This window comes from Oryzias melastigma, linkage group LG1 (assembly GCF_002922805.2).
Source record: "Oryzias melastigma strain HK-1 linkage group LG1, ASM292280v2, whole genome shotgun sequence".
Classification (NCBI taxonomy): domain Eukaryota; kingdom Metazoa; phylum Chordata; class Actinopteri; order Beloniformes; family Adrianichthyidae; genus Oryzias; species Oryzias melastigma.
In genome coordinates, this window is record NC_050512.1 from 29,475,579 (window position 1) to 29,495,208 (window position 19,630).

General features: G+C 38.5%; 3 protein-coding genes across 6 annotated transcripts in view; 1 reads left to right on the forward strand and 2 right to left on the reverse strand.

Moving 5' to 3' along the window:
- tbce (tubulin folding cofactor E) overlaps window positions 1-6,152 on the reverse strand; it is an 8,207-nt gene extending 2,055 nt beyond the window's left edge. For all 3 annotated transcript variants that reach the window (XR_002921107.2, XR_002921108.2, XM_024289847.2), the window contains exons 1-12: window positions 6,006-6,152; window positions 5,143-5,227; window positions 4,859-5,023; window positions 4,036-4,121; window positions 3,043-3,142; window positions 2,872-2,974; window positions 1,922-1,998; window positions 1,733-1,825; window positions 1,260-1,324; window positions 1,125-1,189; window positions 890-1,042; window positions 455-593 (exon numbers count right to left, since the gene is read on the reverse strand). Coding sequence is in view for 1 of the 3 variants with exons in the window: in XM_024289847.2 (XP_024145615.1) it covers window positions 455-593; window positions 890-1,042; window positions 1,125-1,189; window positions 1,260-1,324; window positions 1,733-1,825; window positions 1,922-1,998; window positions 2,872-2,974; window positions 3,043-3,142; window positions 4,036-4,121; window positions 4,859-5,023; window positions 5,143-5,227; window positions 6,006-6,120 (1,246 nt within the window). In the remaining 2 variants the exon portion in view is untranslated. The remainder of the gene's footprint in view (window positions 1-454; window positions 594-889; window positions 1,043-1,124; window positions 1,190-1,259; window positions 1,325-1,732; window positions 1,826-1,921; window positions 1,999-2,871; window positions 2,975-3,042; window positions 3,143-4,035; window positions 4,122-4,858; window positions 5,024-5,142; window positions 5,228-6,005) is intronic.
- rbm34 (RNA binding motif protein 34) lies at window positions 6,064-12,952 on the forward strand. Of its 2 annotated transcripts, none has more exons than XM_024289848.1 (11): window positions 6,064-6,189; window positions 7,119-7,275; window positions 7,414-7,550; window positions 7,980-8,193; window positions 8,545-8,604; window positions 8,691-8,734; window positions 10,142-10,225; window positions 10,313-10,376; window positions 10,447-10,489; window positions 10,561-10,679; window positions 12,388-12,952. In XM_024289848.1, the coding sequence occupies exons 1-11, from the start codon at window positions 6,119-6,121 to the stop codon at window positions 12,703-12,705; spliced, it is 1,311 nt and encodes a 436-aa protein (XP_024145616.1). In that variant the 5' UTR covers window positions 6,064-6,118; the 3' UTR covers window positions 12,706-12,952. The 2 variants fall into 2 exon arrangements, with proteins under 2 accessions (XP_024145616.1, XP_024145617.1); XM_024289849.2 differs by lacking the exon at window positions 6,064-6,189 and adding an exon at window positions 6,580-6,771.
- Window positions 12,953-14,395: 1,443 nt separating this feature from the next.
- On the reverse strand, window positions 14,396-19,232 carry tomm20b (translocase of outer mitochondrial membrane 20b). The gene is made up of 5 exons (XM_024290349.2): window positions 18,981-19,232; window positions 17,078-17,124; window positions 15,482-15,563; window positions 15,011-15,153; window positions 14,396-14,942 (listed from the first exon to the last, which is right to left on the reverse strand). Exons 1-5 carry the CDS (start codon window positions 19,102-19,104, stop codon window positions 14,898-14,900), a joined length of 441 nt encoding a protein of 146 aa, XP_024146117.1. The 5' UTR covers window positions 19,105-19,232; the 3' UTR covers window positions 14,396-14,897.
- Window positions 19,233-19,630: the final 398 nt, after the last annotated feature.

Consider the following 19,630-nt stretch of genomic DNA (forward strand, 5'->3'; position numbering starts at 1 on the left):
AAAAAAAAAAAAAAACGGTTGTTTTTTAGGATATAGTTTCTGCAAAGTCATTTCGAACTGAATTTTCTTTATATGTCATCAGAAAAAAGCAATTAAAATAACACAATTTTCATAAGAGTAGATCTTTAAGGTTCTGCAGAAAAAGGACATTTTAGCCTTTTTTGTTTTACTGACTCAGATTTATATAAATAATACAAGTTGTTGAAAAACCGTAATATCATCAGTATAATGTTGTATTGAAATATACCTTACTAATGAATTGGTAGAGAAATACATACGTTTTTTTTTTTTTATGTTTGATTCTGCTTTTAAGAGTTCATTCATTTAAAACACTAAAACAAAGAGAAGCGTCCAATACAAACTATAAATGAAATAAATCTCTTTAAATCTGTTCAACAATTCTTCACGTTTTTATAAAATTAACTTCAGTCTCATCATTTTTAGGGAGACTTACTGTCAATGAGTTTTTGATAGCGGGGATGCTGCTTGATGAAGTCGGCATTGGGCTGACCCGGCCCCCCCGCCTTTAGCCACTCCTCCCCAAACATCTTGATGTAGTCAAGCTCCGCCCCCCTCCTTTCTTCAGAGGTGATCTGAAGAAAACAACAGGAAAACACAGTAAACCTCTGCATCATATGTACTGTAGGAAAGTACTTCTTCTCACCTGCAGGGGGCAGACTTGTGCAAGTCTATCAATACATTTGTGTGTTCATAAAAACGCTGAATTTGAGAGTTTAATATTCAACAAATATTAAATAAAAACACGTGGGATTCTGCAGACAGACGGTCACCTTGAAGCAAAACATTTACCTCCATAAAAAAGACTGAATGGTTTGTTTGGGTTGAATGAGTTACCGTGGCAACAGAAACCCAGGTGGAAATCACTCACCGAGCAGTTGTCCAGAATGTCCAGTTGTGCCAGTTTGGCGATGACCATCTGTCTGGCTGTCTTCAGGTTTCTGTCGCTGCTCACAAGTCGATTCCCTTTGCATGAAAGTTTCACCAAACTGGACAGTTTGGCCAGCTCGTCCACCACAAACCACTGGGAGTTGAAAAGAGGTGATTCAAATCAGTCTGAAAATGCTCCCACAGGTGATTCTCTCAGGGTTTCATCCAACACTGACCTCTGAGATGTTGTTGTTTGTCAGATTAAGGATGCTCAGAGCTGGAAACATGACCGTCTGCTCTCCTACAGAGAAACACATGTTTGTGTCATTTCACGTCCCACAAAACACAATTAATGCTAATATTTAAGGTACCAGGAGCAGCATCTTCAAATCGAATGACAGAGATTCCAGTTCCAGAAAGATTGAGGTTCTCCAGCCTGCAGCAGAGAGAACATGAATGTCACAGATCATTAGTAAAAGAACATCCCCTCGCTTTAGGATTCATGTCTTAAAACTGTTCTTCTCAGTGTTGCTGCTTTTTAAGATACAGAGTTTTAATATGAGGTTACTTTTACCTAATTTAACATTTTTAACCAACATTTTTTTACTATTTTATTCACCGTAACATTTTTTTAATCAATAAATCAAAGTATATTATGATGACACAAAAGGAAGATGCTACATACAGTATTATATATATGGATGATTTGTTCATTTATTTGACCTTTTATTGGTTATTATATCTGAAGCAGAACTGTGTGTGACTCAGGATGATTTAGTGAAGCGTTTCTCTCCACTAAACACTAAATAAAACAACAAACTGAGCCTCGTCATGCGGAGTGTACCTGGGCAGAGCAGAGAGACTGAGCAGAGAGTCCTCCACTAGAGGATTGTTAACGAGGCTGAGACTCTTGAGCGTCTGCAGGACGGTCTCTGGTCTTCAGGAGACAGAAAACAACAACACAAACGTTTGTTTTAGGAAGGAAAGAACTCAACCTCGAGGGTGAAGGAGACTAAACGGGGAGGAGTTTTACCTTTGGAGCTCTGTGATGTTGTTTTCTTCTAGAAACAGTTCTTCCACTTGAGGCCACATGATGGCGCACTCCAGGATCTGAAAAGACGGATTAAAGAAGTTCCACTTTGATCAGCTTTTGAACTCTTTTCAAAGCCTTCCAGCGATTTTAAAAAAATATGGATTATGAAGTTTTAAGCAAAAAACAAAAAATCTGTGTCGTTTTCTAGGACGTAGTTTCTGCAGAGCAGCAGGAATTCATCTCTGAGCTGTGGGCAGGACTGTTGGTGTGGTTCAACCCCTTCCCCACTTCCCATCATCCTCATCTGAGAGTTCTCGATTTACATCAGGGGTCTCAAATTCAAAATCTGCGGCCTCCGGGATGATAATTTGTGGGCCCATCTTAATATGAAAGATTACTGTTCGTGCGGTCCACAACACTGAAATGAACGACACTTGCTGTAAGCAGAGCTGAACGAACCAATCACAGTGAGGTATATGACTCTGGAGGGCGGGACATCGGCGGGCTGTCCAGTACCTCACTCATTCATCCATTCCTCCAGTCAGCTGGACGGAGGAGGAGCCATGAAGCTGCATGCCCCGCCCCTCTTTCATTCGCAGCTTGCCGCTTGTCAAAAAACGAGCCACCACCAGTGTGTGAATGTGTGTGTGAATGTGTGAATGGGTCTGTGACTGTGAAGTGTTTGGACCTTGAAGGAGGGTAGAAGGCGCTATACAAGTATACGCCATTTACCATTTCATCATGAGAAAAATGTCACAAAAACATTAAAAATACCATTTTCTTCACAGTTGTAAAGATTTGATGCCAACATTTAGTTTGTTTACATCACTTTCATGAATTTCTTTAAACCTTAATAAAACATAAATATTGTTTTAACAGATACTAATTACACTCTGACATTAACAATTAAGATAAAACTGTGTTTGCATGCCGTGAGTTGATGAGTGTACCTGTGGCCAGGTGAGCCGACACTGGTTGAGTGCGAGTAATTTGAGGTTGCAGAACGCTTGGGTGTGAACTGAAGGCTCTGAGGGCAAAGTTAGCCTGTTCCTGCTACAAACATAAACAGTAAACGTCAGAGGAAGAAGAGCAAACATCTGAGTGGTGCTGAGAGGATTTACTGGAGCTGCAGTCCTTCTAGTTTGTCCAGCTGTTCCGTGATGGCGGCCACGTCCTCCCAGCTGGACAGCAGAGTCCCGCTCAGGTCCAACCAGCGAATGTCTGATCGCTGCGGTTAAGGCGCCGACTGTCTTTCTACAAGCTCTGTAACTGGCAACATCTGCTCATTTACCGAATGATACGATCAAATGTGTTTATAAAGACAAGGCAAGGAAAATGGGGAAATTCAAAAACTGACGTTGCCTGGAGCTTTTATCCATCCAGCTGCAGCTCAAATTACACGTCGGATAAACCAATTATTCAGAATCAGACCCTGGATTTGCAGCAGAGTTTGAACTCACTCACAACTGATCCCAGAAGGCGTAGTTAGCTATTTGAGAGAATAAAAAAGAAAAGAAAATACCTGTTCCTTAAACACCCACTTCAATCATCGTCTGATCTATTTTCAAAGTGTTTCCAAAATCAAAAATCTGTCGTTTTCGAGGGAATAGTTTCTGCACAGCAGCTGGAGTTTGCTAGAAATTTGCCTCTGAGTTTGTTGCCACAGAGCAACCACACCCCCTTTCCCATCGCCCATTAGCTCACAACCCCAATCTAACAATGGTGGTGTTACAAAAATGGCGAGAAATACTGGAGCTATCCAGCCGTACGGGTTTGAGACAGCTCAGATGGAAGAAACAAACCAGATGGTCTAGTCATCTGCAAGAGAAATTGATTTTTTTGTCTGCTCCTGATTTACAACAATTTATTAAAAAAAATACTCATAAATCCATTTTTGAGTTTAATTATCTTTACATATATCCACCACATCAGGGAAATGCCACAAGAACATGTTAAAAACATAAACATTTCCCTGCAGTGGATTTAAGTCTATAACAGTAACTTCACTTCAACAATGTACATTTTCTATACAAACTAAATATAAAATTAACACATTTTTTTCTGATTTATTTGCACTACCTTCAGTTTTGTTCTGACGCACTGAACAAAGATACTGGGAAGCGTTTTCCTGATGTCTCCAGCAGCGCCCGGTCCGTTCACCTCTGAGCTGTTCAGCACCACAGATGGAAGATCCTGAAAACTTCACACAGAAACCCCAAACGTCACAGAGATGTGAGACCGAACGTCTACGACTAATGAGTTTGTACGAGATCATTCAGGAGGAGAAGGGAAACAGAATCCTGCTGCTTGTATTTTGTTTCATGGGTTTATTCCACTTTAGACTGAAATCCTGCTTTAAATTCAGTCCTTTTAAACTTTTTTAATGATCACACATTTATCTGAATGTTTTATGTAAAGCTCTTTCTTATTACACAAACTTCACAACCAAATTTAAACTTTTAGGATGAGATTTTTAGTTTAAAAACATGCATCTAACGTTTAAATCTTAAAGCCATACAGTAAATTAAAATAATAATATTTATGTAACTTTATCAAGCTTTTATAAGTGGTTTTGAAGATCTGAATTAAATATTAGACACTAATGATCCTCCCATTGATGGATCTATTCTGTCATTCATTTTCAGCTTCTTGATTGGTTTAGACGTTTACCGTCTGCTTATTTGGACCACTGATTAAAATATACAAAAATACTTTTGAATTAAACATTTCTATCATTAAATCATTATCTTTAATTATAGTAAATGTAAATAAAGCTAATAACACAAGAAAAAGCAGAGCAACAACAACAGAAGCCTCTCCAGAACACTAACAGACCTCAGACAGAATTATTCTGAACATAGTTTGGACCCGACCCGACTCACAGGAAAAGTAACCATCCAGACATGAATACGTTTCTCATCCACACAAACATCTCACCTGCGCTCCGTCACACCTTTCCAATTCACCTTCTTGCAAGAAACGGAGATGTCCTCACTCAGGACTTTCTCTGGGTTGATCAGATACTCCTGTTGCACAGCGGTCAGGAGGTCCACTCCGAAAGTCGCCTTCGCCGGCCGGACAAAGGAACCACCTTTAGGGTGACTGGAAGAGACACAAAGTCTCAGACACAACAATCTTCAGGTTCTACAGTTTCCTTTAAGTTTGAAGTTCTGTGATGTTCCCGTCTCAGCTTGTGTTTGACAGAATCTAATGAAGATTACCTGCATGTAAAATACTGAACGCCGCTGTGGCTGCCGTCATGTTTGCCTCTCTCGGGGTTATCCCATTCTACACCGAGCCACAGTCCTACAGCAAAAAATGTAAAGATTAAAACCATCAGAATAACTATTTTAAAAGGATTTTTGATTACATTCAATGTCTGGTTTCTAATCTAAATGAATCCAAACATTTTCTACCAGTTTTGTGGATTTTTGGTACATTGTTAACTAAAAATGTGTAGTTGAGGCAGCGTTGGCTGGCCTGTTTGCAGATGCTAACGAACAGTTCAGACCTCCAGAAGTATCAGAGCACATCTAACTTATTCACATTAGGAAAAAGGTAATTTTCCCCCTGATGGTCTGAAGAAGTCCCACTCTGATCATCTTTTGATCTATTCTCAAAGTGTTCCTAGTCGTTTTTTTAATTATGATTATGCTGTTTTAGGAGAAATAAAAATAATTTCTAGGACATAGTTTCTGCAGAGCAGCGGGAGTTCATTAGAAATTCACCTCTGAGCTGTTCGTATGGACTAACTCCACTCTTCTCCAATCATCCCCTTGTTTACACTCTCTTCCACTAGCTTACAGCCCTGTATGCCCACAAGATAGCATTAGCGGTGCAGCTAAAATGGCGAGCAATATTGGAGATATCCAGACATGCAGTTTTGATTCCAGCTCAAACGAGGAAAACAAAGATCTGTCTGTCTGTCTGCCATTGGATGCATCCGAATGGAGCAGAGAGCCTGTGGAGTACATTCTTTTTCCAACAACATCTTTGCTTCTGCTCCTGATTCACAACAATCTATATTTTAATTGTTGTTTATGTTAACTTCAGACTGAATGGGTACATGTAGCTGTAATCCTACCTGACGTGGGGGGCACCGGGCCCACATACCGGACCGTGGCTCTCTCCCCGCCGCAGAACACTCGTCTCCCCACCGCGTCCACAGGAACCTCCGGCTCTGTGTCTTCACTGCCCATGATGGAGCCGTCCTCCCGACAGAACGACCCGAACCGCGGAGACCCAGATCAGAACCCGGGGCGTCAGTTGTAAATTAGTCCAAAATATTATTTTATCCCATAAAATGTTAATTTATATACACAGACAAAAGTACAGCGTTTAGTATTGATTTGATTCAAAAAATGTCTAAGAAAATGTCAACCAAACGTCTGATAAAAATGTTTATCATCGTCCTGTTGCGTACCGGAAACGACTCATTTCGAAGTTGTACTAACTTCCTGTACAATAATCTTACAACGGTGATATTATTTAGATAATTTGGTCATTTTAAGTTTAAATGTTTGTCTTTCTTTTATGTTTTTTTGTTTTCTGGGACTTTATTTTTTATCTTAACGTGTACTACTGTTTATTTAATTTAAAGAAAGTGTATAGGAACCTTGTACATTTGTTTCACGGGGGACCTCATTTAAAGGAGAACTTTAGAGAGTTAGTAAAGAAAACGTGCGAACGCAGCATTTAACATGTTTTAAAATGTATATTTCAGTTACGTGTTTATCTGACAGTTTGCATTGAAAGATATTTATTGGAAATTCAAACGAAAAACCGCTTTAAGTTTGGCAGTAAGATTGGAATCTTTGAAAGAAAACCATGAAGAAAAAGGGTCAACGCAGGTTTGTTTACACTTATTTTCCCTAGAATAATTTTCATTAAAAGTTAAGGACATACACATTGAGCTTAAACGTTTGTGTATGTAATTAAATTATTGTTTATAAGAGGTAGAAAGTAGCTGTCCTAAAAAAAAAATTAAGTATATTATTTATGTTTTATAAGTGCGTTCGTATAAGTAACGCGATGTTGTATTGTTATCAAAGATGCCTTCTGTTATTTTGCAATAACTATAATGAAACTATGAATATTAGATGTGAACATAAATGAATGTAGTTATTACAAAGCTAAAAGTGCATCAACGTCCTTATAATGTTGCTTTTGTTTCATCCTCTCCTGCGTCTCTCCTCAGTGGAGATCCAGCATCCGGCCTGCAGTCCTCTGACTATGTTGTGGGTCAGGTGTCTGGTAGTTTATTTCAGCAGAACTCTGCTGCTTCTGGGTCCCTTTCAGCTTTGTTCAGCACAGCCGCTACATCATCATCTCTCCTGTTCCAGCCGGCTCCGAAGGTACACGAGGTTTACATCAAAAAAAGCACTGACAAGGATTTAAAAAAACAATTCTAAAAATGTAGTTTTCTTTGTATTAGATGCTGCACCGTACCAGGTAAGTTTGAACTGTAACAAATGTATTTTTGATTCTGGCAGCTGATTCAGAAGACTGCAGAAAAAGAGGAGCTGCAGAAGGGAACTGCAGATGGAATAGATAAATTAGGCCAGGAGAAAAAGAAAAAGAAGAGGCCTCCTAAGGAGAGCTCCGTGGCAGAGCAGAGAGTGGAAAGCAGGTATGTAGCTTATTCACTTTTCTGTTTTGTTCCTTTTCTGATTAAAATTGTATTTTTAGGTGTTTTTAACATGTTCTTGTCGCCTTTTTGCTGATGTTGGTGGAAATATATGAAGAAAAATAAGCTTTAAATGGTTTCAGAGTATTTCTTTATTTAAAATGTTGTTATTTGGGAGCAGATGGAAAAAAATGCCATTCCTGAAAGAAGCTCTGCGCCAACTCTCCCAAGTCAGAAGCAAATTTCTAATCAATTCTTGTCACTCTGCAGAAACTATGTCCAAGAAAACGACATTTTTTTTTTTTATTTAGGCCAAAAACCAGCATAATCATAATTAAAAGTTCACTGGGAACACTTTGAAAATAGATCAAAAGATGATTGGAGTGGGTCTTTAAACATCTCTGTTTTCGTTTTCTTGATTTCTCACTTCAGAGAGAGCGGCTTACAGGAGGCAGATGATGATGAACAAGATGACTTGTCAGTGAAGAAGAAGAAGAAGATGAAGGTGATGGAATTGGATCGGGAACAGGGCGCAGAGTTCTGGGTGCTGAAGAGGCAGCAGCTGAAAGCCAGGAAACGCGAGGAGGCAACAAAGACGAAGAGGACGGTGTTTGTCGGCAACCTCCCCGTCACGTGCACGAAGAAGGTCCTTCTACAGGATATTATGTGCTTTGAATTAAAAAAAAATCCCTGAAGTCTCAGCTATCTGTTTAAATAACATAAAATTAATATCTTAGACAATATTTGAAGAATTATTTGCAAATTTGAGTTCATATCAATTGCATTCATGCAGCTTTACTGTGTAAACTGATTGCTGTTTTAGAAGTATTGATGACTAAAAACATTTTCAGGGATAATCTCTGACCTGATCGGAGCTCAAATGCATTATTTACTGGTTTGATCTTAAAATATTGTTTCTAATTCTTGATGTCAATTTGTTTGTTGTTTTTGTTCTGTGCTCAGATGTGATTTGTGAAACCTTTTTGTCCCTCTTCAGACCCTGTTGAGTCTCTTCAAGGATAAAGGATCCATTGAATCGATTCGCTTCCGCTCTCTGGTAAAAACACAAACTGAACCGATCCGTCAGCAGGATTTAGTTTCTCATTTTGACCACGTGTCATTTCTTCTGTTTATCCGCTGTAGGTCAGAGAGGATCCCGGCATGTCTCGAAAGCTGGCTACTATCAGGTAATTTTGATCAAAATAATTTCATTTTCTCATAGATGAAAAATAAATTTTAGATGAAGTTCACATTTCTCGGTACGTGGTGTAAATATAGTCTAAAAAAATCCTGACGAGACAAAAATTTTAAACTCACAAAAAAATCATAAAACTTTATATTTTTAATCCTACAGATTACATTTTTTTAATATTTTCACATAGATTTCCCACAAAAAAGAAGAATATTTTGGGATTTTTGAGGAGAACATTTGAATGTTTCATTTCTGGCCATTAAAACAGCATGTCTGAGTCTGATATAGAATAGAGTTTTATTATAGACGGAATGTCCAAATGTCACCACATACACACACAGAAGATATATTTTGTAATAAAAATATGAGTTTTAATATCTTAAAAAGAGACGTCTATTTCCGTATCTTCACATTGGGGAGTGGTAATGAAGAATACTGTGTCTGATGTTGGTGAGAGTTAGAATGATTTCATTCTGTTTATTCTGTTAACTTTATTCATTCTTTGTTCATTCAAGCATTAAGATGCTGAATAAATAAATAAATATGATTTTTTTAACCAGCGTAGACAGGACATTGGACGACAAATAATGATCTGAGGATCAAACCAGTCAAGGAGGAGCTTTCCGTCATCACTTCAACACCGTAGCCTTTTTAACACACTTGATCCTCCATTATTTTTCCCCAGATCACATGATAAAGTTCGTTCTAAATTCTGTTTTTTACTCGTTCTTGTGGCACTTTCTGATAATGGAGGACTTATATAAAGAAAATTAAGATCAAAATTGAATTTCTGAGTATTTCTTTATTCAGATTGTGAATGAAAAAAGTACAGTTGATAAAAATTTTGTAGATTTGACGTTGGACTTAATGCATTCACTTGAAGACAAATGAACGTCTTTGTTTTCCTCGTCTGAGCTGAAACTCTACGACTGGGTATATTACTCAGCGTTTATGTTGCACCGGGGATGTTAGGTTGGGGGTGTGAGGGGCTGTAAGCCAGTGGGAGACTGCTTACTCTGTCCTAGAAAATTACTTTTTTTAAATTTTATTTTGGCTTAAAACAGCACAGTCATAATTGAAAGACCACTTGGAACACTTTTAAAATAGATGAAAAGATGATCAGAGTGGGTTTTTAAACACTGAAATGTGGTGCACCACAAGGTTCTATTTTAGGTCCCACTCTTTAATTTTTTGTGTGAAGTAATAAAGAGTTTTTCTGGATTGTTTTTGTTTTTTCTTTCTAAAAAGTAGGTTAAAACGTCAGCTCCACTTCAGTTGTTTCTGCTCAAAAACTGATCTCTGGACCGGCAGTTTGGTTTCTGCTCTGCTCTCACACTTGTGGAAACCTCATTTTAATCTGGATTATCATGTTTCATCCAGGAGATTCTTTTTTGTTTTTCAGACGACAAGTTCATCCGCAGAGGAAGAGCATGAACGCCTACGTGGTTTTCAAAGAAGAGGCGGGAGCCGTCAAAGCTCTGGAGAGGTGCAGCATTTTTCGGACATAATCCCAGATTATAATTTTGCTCAATATTTTGCCAAAGTTTCCGAGCGTTTCACTTTGATTTAACAGCAACGGGGTGGAGGTGGAGACGAACTACAACATCCGAGTGGACAAAGTGACGGACGGCTCCTCTGTGAGTTTAAGAGCAACTCGATGAGTCGACAGAAATCCGGAAATCTGATGAGAAATCTTCTGTCTTGCAGCACGATCACAAGCGCTCCGTTTTTGTTGGGAATCTGCCGTTTGGTGAGTTGTTGGAGGACAGAAATCCTAAAACACTGTAAGATTTCAAATATCACGAACTCGTGTTTTTGCAGACATAAATGAGCAGGCGTTCCGAAAGCATTTTGAGACCTGCGGGGCGGTGGAAGGAGTCCGGCTGGTGCGGGACCAGAACTCGGGACTGGGAAAAGGGTTTGGATACGTCCTGTTTGAGGTACGATGAGTCCAAATCATCAAGTAGATTTATTTTTAGCCATATATAAGGTTTGTGTTTGGGTTTTTTTAGTGTATCGTTATCAAATGTCCTGTAGTGCTGGACCGAAGGACCAGATTGTTTTTGTGATTCTTCTTTTTCTCTTTGAGTGAGAGTGTTGCCCTCGCCACAAACTCAAAAATTTGCACTCACCTTGTATCTGGTGAAAATGAATTTTGGGCAGCAATGACCCCACCCCCAAAAAGATGACATCACAGCAGGAGAAACCATTAAAAAACATAAATGGGTCTAAAATATCTTATGCAGCTCAAAAAATGTTTAAATCTACTCACGAAACCTAAACACACATGTTGATTATATCCAAAAGAAGCCTAGAAATTATTATGGGATGGCCACAAGACTCACGACTCTGTTGCTATTTTGTGGTAAAGTGGGAAATGTTTCAATTTTCGCAATTTTGTACAATGATGGGGGACAAAAAAGGTTTTGTTCAAGTGATCTTCACAAAACTTCATAAACACGCTGCCAAAACCTAAGTTCAGTTGACCTTTGACCTCAAAACGAGGCCGCCACCTTTAAAAACAATCACCTGTAGTAGCATCTACAAGTATCTTGGGGTTTCGATCCATCACCTCCAACTCCTCGAGCGTCATTGGTAAGGTGGGTGGTTTTAAAAAAATTATTTCTATCACTCGCACATTTTTCACCAAAATATTATGAAAATTGAATAAATTAATTCTTTAGTCTGGCTTAATGAAACGATATGAAACACGACACAAAGATCTTAGGAATGTGGGCGTGGTTAATAAAAAGTTAAGTTGCTAAGGAAACTCAAAATGTTTTTGTTTTTTTAATTCTTCTAAGAATGACAAAGTTATGTTCATCACTCCCCAAAAATAATATTGTTGCTATGGAGATAAAAGCCACCATTTTGAAAAAGTTTTTTTTTTCACGAATGTGCGTTTCTGACCTGACTGGCAGAAATACGAATTGGTTTTTGTCCCACCGTGTTGCAAACAAAAGTCACAATGTTGAGATCACAATGTCCTAATTTACAAACAAAATGTGAAGTGTTAAGAGAATACCTTGATAATTTGCATATAAGAATATTAAATATTTGCTCTTGAAGATATATTTTTGCGTTTGTAGTATAAATGTTTTCAGGTGGGTTGTCTCTCATTTTACTTTCTCCTTACCTTTAATTTTGTGTTCATAAGTTTCAGTTTAATGTTAATTTCCACCGTGTCTTGTTTTTAAGAACTTGTTTGCCTTTGTCCAAAGGAAAAAACAAAATTATTCATAAAATTAGGAGACACTTGATAGGATAGAATCTCGACCAATCAGCATGAACCCTCTTGTCTGTGATTGGCTGTTTGGTCTGACACATTTGTTACGCTAAACTGAAACTTATGAACCCAAAATCAAAGATAGGGAGAAAGCGAGATGAAAACAATTGTGTTGGAATCCCAAAAATGTTTTTTTGAAGGCCAAAAAAAAGTTTTTGAAAGCAAATAATTCATATTTTAATTTGTAATTTATCGAGTTTTATACTTAAAGCTTTACATTTTGTTTGCAAATTAGGATATTTTGATCTCAAACCTGTGAATTTTGTTTACAATATTAAAGGAGTGAGGGGTGCGCAGACGGCACAGACGGGCTGTACAGCACCACTCGCTGCTTTAGTTAAGACCGAGTCTCCCTGTTTCAGAGCGCAGACTCAGTGGAGCTCGCCCTGGAGCTGAACGCCTCCAAGCTGGAGGGACGCTCCATCCGCGTGAAGAGGTCCGTGAAGAAGGAGAAACTGAAAAACAGCAAAGAAACCGCCAAGAAACCCGGAAAGAACAAGAGTTCATGGCAGGAGAAAACTCCCGGACGCTTCAAATCTACCAAGAAGTTTCTTGGCAATCAGCAGAAGTCAGAAAAAAGCTCCACGTCCTTCAAGGGAGAGATGGTGGATCCAAGCAAGAAGCCTAAAAAGAAAAATCTGAAGAAGAAAGGAAAGCCGAAGAAGAGCGTTCATATCTGAAGTGTTGGAGAGATTTCTGCTTTTGACAGAAGCTTCAGTTCTACCGGTTCTTCTTCCGTTCTCTCGGACTCCATCGAACCGTCTGTTCACTAAGAACATCGCAGTCACAGCATCCCAGAGTTCACCTCTAAACAGAACGAGTTTGACTTTTTCCTGATCATGTTCCGTGTTGCATCTGCTGGCTACGTTTCAAACGTGTAATTCACAGAAAGTTCTTTTGTAAAAAATATTAAAATGTTTTTAAAGATTCAGAGTACACTTTCCTAATGTTATAAACTTTATAAATCAGAACCACCAAAATCAAATTGATAAAAAACAAAGGATACATATGAATTTGTTCATGTTTATAGATATTTGTTGGCCAATGGGAGGCAAACGTGCCTCCATTGGTGGGAGTGTCAAGAAGGCACTGGGTCCCATTATTAGTCCTTGTTATGACTCAGCTTGGATTTGAACTCATGACCTCAAGGTGGACGCTCTACCACATGGCCACTGAGTCGGTGTCCTACATGTTTTCCAACCAACCCACCACTGAAGCTCCTTATTGGCTAAACACACCTGATCAGGTAATCAGCAGCAGATGAGGCTGGAGAACCATCCGGAGGCCGGCCCTCGAGGCCTGGATTTGAACGGCCCTGGTAGGCTAACCTTTTGCTAGCGCTAACCTTTGTTTTATTAATTTGAAACGTGTCAAAGCCAAGGCCCGGGGGCCGAATCCGGCCCTTCTGGTAATTCTATCCGGCCCTCCACATCATTTTATTATTGATGACCCGATGTTATCTTGCGTTTATTTGTAACTTGCAGAATTTTGACAAAATATGTTTTTATGGAGAGTAAAATATTGAAAGTTATTTAAGGTTTAAGTTGATTTATTCTGGAATAATATTCCTGTCTGTTTTTATTCATAATTACGTTAAGTTTCACTTTTAAAATTACAAAATGTAGTTTTAGTGTTCACTAAATGTTTATCCTGTTCGATCTAAGGTGTGTTTGGATTTTGCCTCCTGTGCAATTGAGTTTGACACTCCTGATTTAAAATATGCGGTAATTAAAAGTTCTGTTATTAGAAACATCCAGATCCCCACTCCCAAAATCATATGTATATATACACACAAATAAGCAACTTTTATAAAAAAAAAAACAAAAAAAACAATGAAATGTTTGTTAGCAGAAGTTGAAGCTTTTAAGTCTATTAAAAACCTACTCCAAAAAAAAAAAAAGTGCCTTTGGTGTTTTTAACATGTCATTGTGGCATTTTTCTGATTATGGAGGACGTATTGAAGGAAAATTAAACCCCAAATTTTATTTCTGAATATTTCTTCAGAAGAGCGCATTTGTTAAGTAGGAATTACACTGTGTGCCACAAGCTCTGTTCACCGCAATGTGGAGGGAAAGAGGGGCGGGGTTAAGTCCACACCAGTGGCCCCGCCCATAACTCAAATTTGCTCTGCAGAAGCTACAATTTGGCTAAAAGCAGCATAATTTAAAAAAATCACTGGGAACCTTTGAAAATAAATGAAAAGATGATCAAAGTTGCAGCCAATCTCTGCTAATCAGAAGTGAACCACTCTCGTTTGGGTGATTTGCTGATCAGAACCGTTCAGGGTCAGACGGGTCAGACCTCTGCAGTCCTTTGTTTCTATTTACAAAGACACACATGCTTTCAGAACAAACACACGACATCTCAGGAGACTTTTTGAATGTTTTATTTTCCCCAAAAGGGCCATCTTCTTTTATCTGAACATAACCTGTTTTTTTTTTAAATCACTTTAAAAAAGTGTTTCCAAGTTGAACTGAAAGCAACAATAACTGATAATAAATACTCCAAGTATCCAGACGACTCGACCTCTGCCGCTCTACAGTTGATGTCGTAGTGAAGATGGTTGGTACAAACATGTCAGACTTCAGAGTGATGCTTCCTACACCCTGAAGGAAGGAGTCCAATTACAAATGACTTCCTGTATTTTCCAGACTTCTGCACGCGTGAACATTAAATTCATCACATGATTTTTTTCTGATACCCCAAAACGGGTATTTAATGTTTAAAATAACCGACACTGACAGCATAAAAAACTAAATCCCTTCGTTCCACCCTGGTGGGAAGTGAAGGCCGGAGCGGCGGAGTCACCGGACGGGCAGGCTGGAAGGATGGAAGAGGGTACATGAGGAAGAGGAGGAGGAGGATCCGCTCCTTATTCTATATCGTCCTCGCTCAGGCTCTGTGCACTCACGATGCGCTGCGGACACAACACACACAGATGAAGCGCTGGATCGTCACGGGAACGTAGAGATGGACGTGGAGTACCTGACTGATGCTGGGCAGTTTGGTGAGCAGCATCTGGAAGACGGGAGGAGGCAGCGTCTGCTGCAGCACCTGCAGCAGCTGCTGAGGCTGACCGCACACGGCGATGGCGTTGGTCAGGTGATCCACGCCGTTCTCGTAGTCTCCTGTGGGGACCAGCACCAGAGTTAAAGCGCTGACAAATTTTGGCTTGAAACAGACTTTAAAACAGTCGTTTATAACATTTTGTATGCCAGTTTAATGTTAGATGATATTTTCACGGACCGGTCTGAATCAGATGTAGCTTCACTTTGAGGGTAAATCTTCGTCCTCTGCAGCAGATTTGAACTTTATTTGTTCACTAGATTTCACAAGAACCAATAAAATGTGATATAGATTTTCCCATGACTGTCCAAGTAAAACTGGACCCTTTTCTAAATGTTTTGGTCGCTCAGTCCAGTGAAACATGTGAGGCGTTTGTCGTGTGAAGGTTACCCTGAGCCAGAAGCTCCTCCCCCAGCTGGATCTCCTCCAGAAAGAACTTCTGCACCGCCTCTGCATCCTTCAGGTCTGGAAGCTGCAGAGAGGCAAACATTTAACCAAAAGAAGGAAGTCTGATCAAAACCAAAATAACAAACATGATAAAGACGCACTTCCACACCATATAGTCCTTGTAGGTTACGGAGTGGAGAGTAAAGGTGAACATGGTCAATGTGTTCCTCTTTAATTCTAACTAACATATTATACTATTTGTATAAGCTAGCTACAGAAAAACAAGACTTGTTTGTATATTTTTATAAGAATTATCCTAAATTCCAAGACAAACCAGAATGAGGTCACGAGGAATCTTCAAACATTTGCTGATCTGGGTTCAGAACATTGACTGAATACAGAAAACTGGATTGAGTGACCCCTCTCCCCTCATGTTCCAAACAGGAAGTACCTGCTGGCTTCAGAAGACAAAATCCCATAGAATTCTATAGAGAAATAAACAGTTATTACTGTTATTCTGTTGGTCAGAATAACCGTTCTTGCTCTGACATATATTTTTCTAAAAACATCTTCTTGCTGATCCTAAGATCTTTTTTTCTAAATATTTTCTTTGTCACAAGTTATTTAAGTTTTAAACTGACATATCAAATGCTTCAGTGAAGCACGGGGTGCCCACTGGCCCACACCCCAAACACTTGATTGACAAATTCTCCCGCGCCTGTTTTCAGTGGACTTAGAATGAGCTTCCTCATGACTGACAACAGTAGTTGTCATAGAAACGATGTCTCAGACCGACTCGGACCAATCACTGTCATCTGGCTCCAACATGGCGACGTCAGCATCGTTGAAAAATGGCGACTGAATTGTCTTCATTTCATTAGACCCAGAGATAAGGCACTTTTTTAATGGGTGGCGTCACACCTGCTCTGTCCTGTTCTCTATATATAGTCAATGGTTCTTTCCAGTTCTCTATTAACAGTCAATAGTGCTGTTCAGTTCTCCATATACAGTTAAATGTGCTGTCCAGTTTTCTATATATTGATGGTTTTGTCTGGTTCTTAATATACAGTCAATGGTTTCCCAGTTCAGTTAATTGTTCTGTCCAGTTCTCTATATACAGCCACATTTATTTCCAGTTTTCTGTGTGGTGTCAATGGTTCTTTCCAGCTCTCAACATACAGCCAACAGTACTGTTTAGCTTTCTATAATGGTTCTGTCCAGTTCTTCAACTAGAGTTAATGATTATGTCCACTTCTCTACATACAGTCAATTGTGCTGTCCAGCTCTCTATATAGAGTGAATGGCTCTGCCCAGTTCTCTATAAACAGACAAAACTATTTCAAGTTTTCTGTAGTGTCAATGGTTCTTCCAGATCTCTATATACAGTAAATGTTTCTGTACAGATCTCTATATACAGTTAATTTGCTATCCAGTTCTTTAACTACAGTCAAATGTTCTGGCCAGTTTCCATTTACAGTCAATGGTTCTATCAAGTTCTTTAAATAGTTAATTGTTTTGTCCAACTATCTATATACAGCCAACTGTACTGTCCAGTTCTCTGTATACAGTCAACTGTTCTGAGTACGTGATCACTCTCACCTTTGACAGGCCGGCCCTCTCTTTAGCTGCTTTCTGTTTTCTTCTCCCTAAAACACAAAGAAAAACATACAAAATGTAAACTATAAAGGAGCTACAGCTCAGCTTTAGCTCAGTTCTATCACTCGTCAAGAAAGTAGGTTTTGTATAAATAACATTTCATCATCTGCATAAAGCTCAACACCAGCCAGACTGAGAACAGCAGAGACAACAAACGGCTCAGCGAGGTGGTCAACCAAAGGTCAACAGGTGGAAGCTCCTTTAAAGAAGCTCCTCTAATCCTTCACAAATGAGAAGCTTTGAACAGAAAGAGTCTGCAGACTGCAGCACGTCTGCACTGCAGTGATGCTGTGAGGATCTTCATTTGGCTGGAAGCCCAGCTCTCACTGTTAGCAACATCTCTATGAATCTGATTGCATTTCTTTTTTTCTGCAGGCTGAGCTTTTATTTTTAAAACCAGACTTTTACAAGTCAATTCTAATTAGTCAAACCCAATAAAAGTTAATGAGTTAAAGCCTCAAATGGGAACAATGATTCTCTCCAGAGAAACTTGAATGTTTACGTGAGCTTCACTGCAGATATTTAGTGGTGATCAAAAAGCAAAAAGCAATCGTCAGTGAGTCAAAGAGGATCCATTTATTGAGCTAAAGGAAAACAAAGGTTTTTTTTTTTAGCAGAAATACTCAAGGTTGAAGTAGGTTAGAGTTCAAATAGTCAAAAATATTAGTTCCTTTTAAAAGAATTAGAACACCTAGTGTGTTCACTCAAATTACAATATATTTGGATTGTTATAAATTATAACAACATTATATCATATGATTGTGATTTAAAATCGTACATAATTACAGGCAAGCCAGGCTTTATTTCCTCATTATAATTTAGCACTAAGAACCGGAAAGGCATGTTTACCTTTAATATACGCCGCAATTTCATACTGCTAAATGGTGTAGGATGGAGGGGAACACAGAAAACCCTAAAATAAAGTATTTATTGTACATTTTAGTACACAATGATGAAAATCTCACAAAGATTTAGTACAAGATAAACGTTTCTCCAAACACAGTGTATTAAATTTGCTGCTTGTAAGTTTACAGCTAATGTGAGTTTGATCTGGAATCTAATCTCACTGAGATTTTTAAAGTTTACCATAATTAATTCAACACAAACTGTTGGTTTGGAGCGGAAACGTTATTTCACATACACGTCAAAGATGAAATACTGCAGGTTTATGATGTACTCGTGATCCAAGCTGTACTTGGGATATTACATTTATAGTCTATGAATTACAGTAAAATGTATGACATGTTTATGATTTTAGGATACACAATGCAGTTTAACAATCCAGAGAAGATTAGATATTCACCTTTTTTCTGTTGTATGAAATGAAAGACTTTTTTATAATTTGTTTTCATTGATTATTATTTTAAAATTGGAATTTGTTGATATAAGTCCATCAAAACAACACTCTAGATCCTGTTAACTCTACACTTTCGGCAAATTAATAACATATCTAAACTTGTAAATTGACATGTAGCCATATATTCAACATTAAGATTCAACAAGTTAAAATCATAGCAAAAAAGTTAGCTAAAAAAAATTAAAATATCACAATTATACGTGTTTAATTGAAGTTAACAACCAACAAAAATACATCATTTGTTCTCCTTTTTATTATCATAATCACCATTGTTGTTAATACTACTGTGTTTAATTATATCACTTTATTTTCCCCTTCTGTACATCTGCTTGATTCGTATGTAACCTTGGTGGGCGAAAAAGCAGAATGAAACAAAACTACGAAAAAAACAAAACATGTTTTATTTAATTTAAGACTAAAAAGACATTTGAGGGCTGTAGTTGAGTCCCGGACGTGATGAAGGTGAGGAGGAGGGAGGTCAACACTCACGTTCCCGCAGCCTGTTCTTGAAGTTGGGGTCACTCCGCCGTTTTCTATCAAAATAGATGCAATAACCGACGAGCAGAGCCCCGCAAACGCCCGCAGCTATCGCGCTCGTCCTGCTGCCCATCATCGAGTCCAGCAGCTGCTCCGTTCCGGGAAGATATCGGTATATTTGACCGTTTTTGATTCCCGGTGTAGCCCGTTTCTGTCAGGCGGCCAGCGAGGCTGAAGGAAGGAAGGACCCCAAAAGGACCCCGCGGTCTGACAGATTGTAGCCGACCAAAGTGCCTGATTAAAATGTACAGAAATCGGGTATTTTATCATTTTTTAACAGTTTGAATCAACAATTTGTAACATATTTGAGAGCTATCGTGAGTATAAAACAAATATAAATATTTACACCCGTACATATTTTTTAGTATTTTTATATGTATAATTACTGTAGCTTTTATGTATGTTTTTTTTTAATAGGCTTGCTATTTTAACCTTGAGTCCGTAATAATAAATTATTCTATTCTATTCTGTTCTATTCTATTCTATTCTATTCTATTCTATTCTATTCTATTCTATTCTATTCTATTCTATTCTATTCTATTTGAGAATTACAGACAAAAAATGAATGAATGCATACAAATAACACAGAACATTTAGATAAG

Bases quoted from the DNA above. Each gene is read 5' to 3' on its own strand.
- tomm20b (XM_024290349.2), bottom strand. From the start codon at position 19,104: ATGATGGGCAGCAGGACGAGCGCGATAGCTGCGGGCGTTTGCGGGGCT. The intron at 17,125-18,980 runs GTGAGTGTTGAC...TTTGTGTTTTAG, and splicing joins CAAGAACAGGCTGCGGGAAC to GGAGAAGAAAACAGAAAGCA. The intron at 15,154-15,481 runs GTAACCTTCACA...TGGTCCCCACAG, and splicing joins GGAGGAGCTTCTGGCTCAGG to GAGACTACGAGAACGGCGTG.
- rbm34 (XM_024289848.1), top strand. From the start codon at position 6,119: ATGATGGAGCCGTCCTCCCGACAGAACGACCCGAACCGCGGAGACCCA. The intron at 8,605-8,690 runs GTAAAAACACAA...TATCCGCTGTAG, and splicing joins CGATTCGCTTCCGCTCTCTG to GTCAGAGAGGATCCCGGCAT. The intron at 10,377-10,446 runs GTGAGTTTAAGA...TCTGTCTTGCAG, and splicing joins AAGTGACGGACGGCTCCTCT to CACGATCACAAGCGCTCCGT.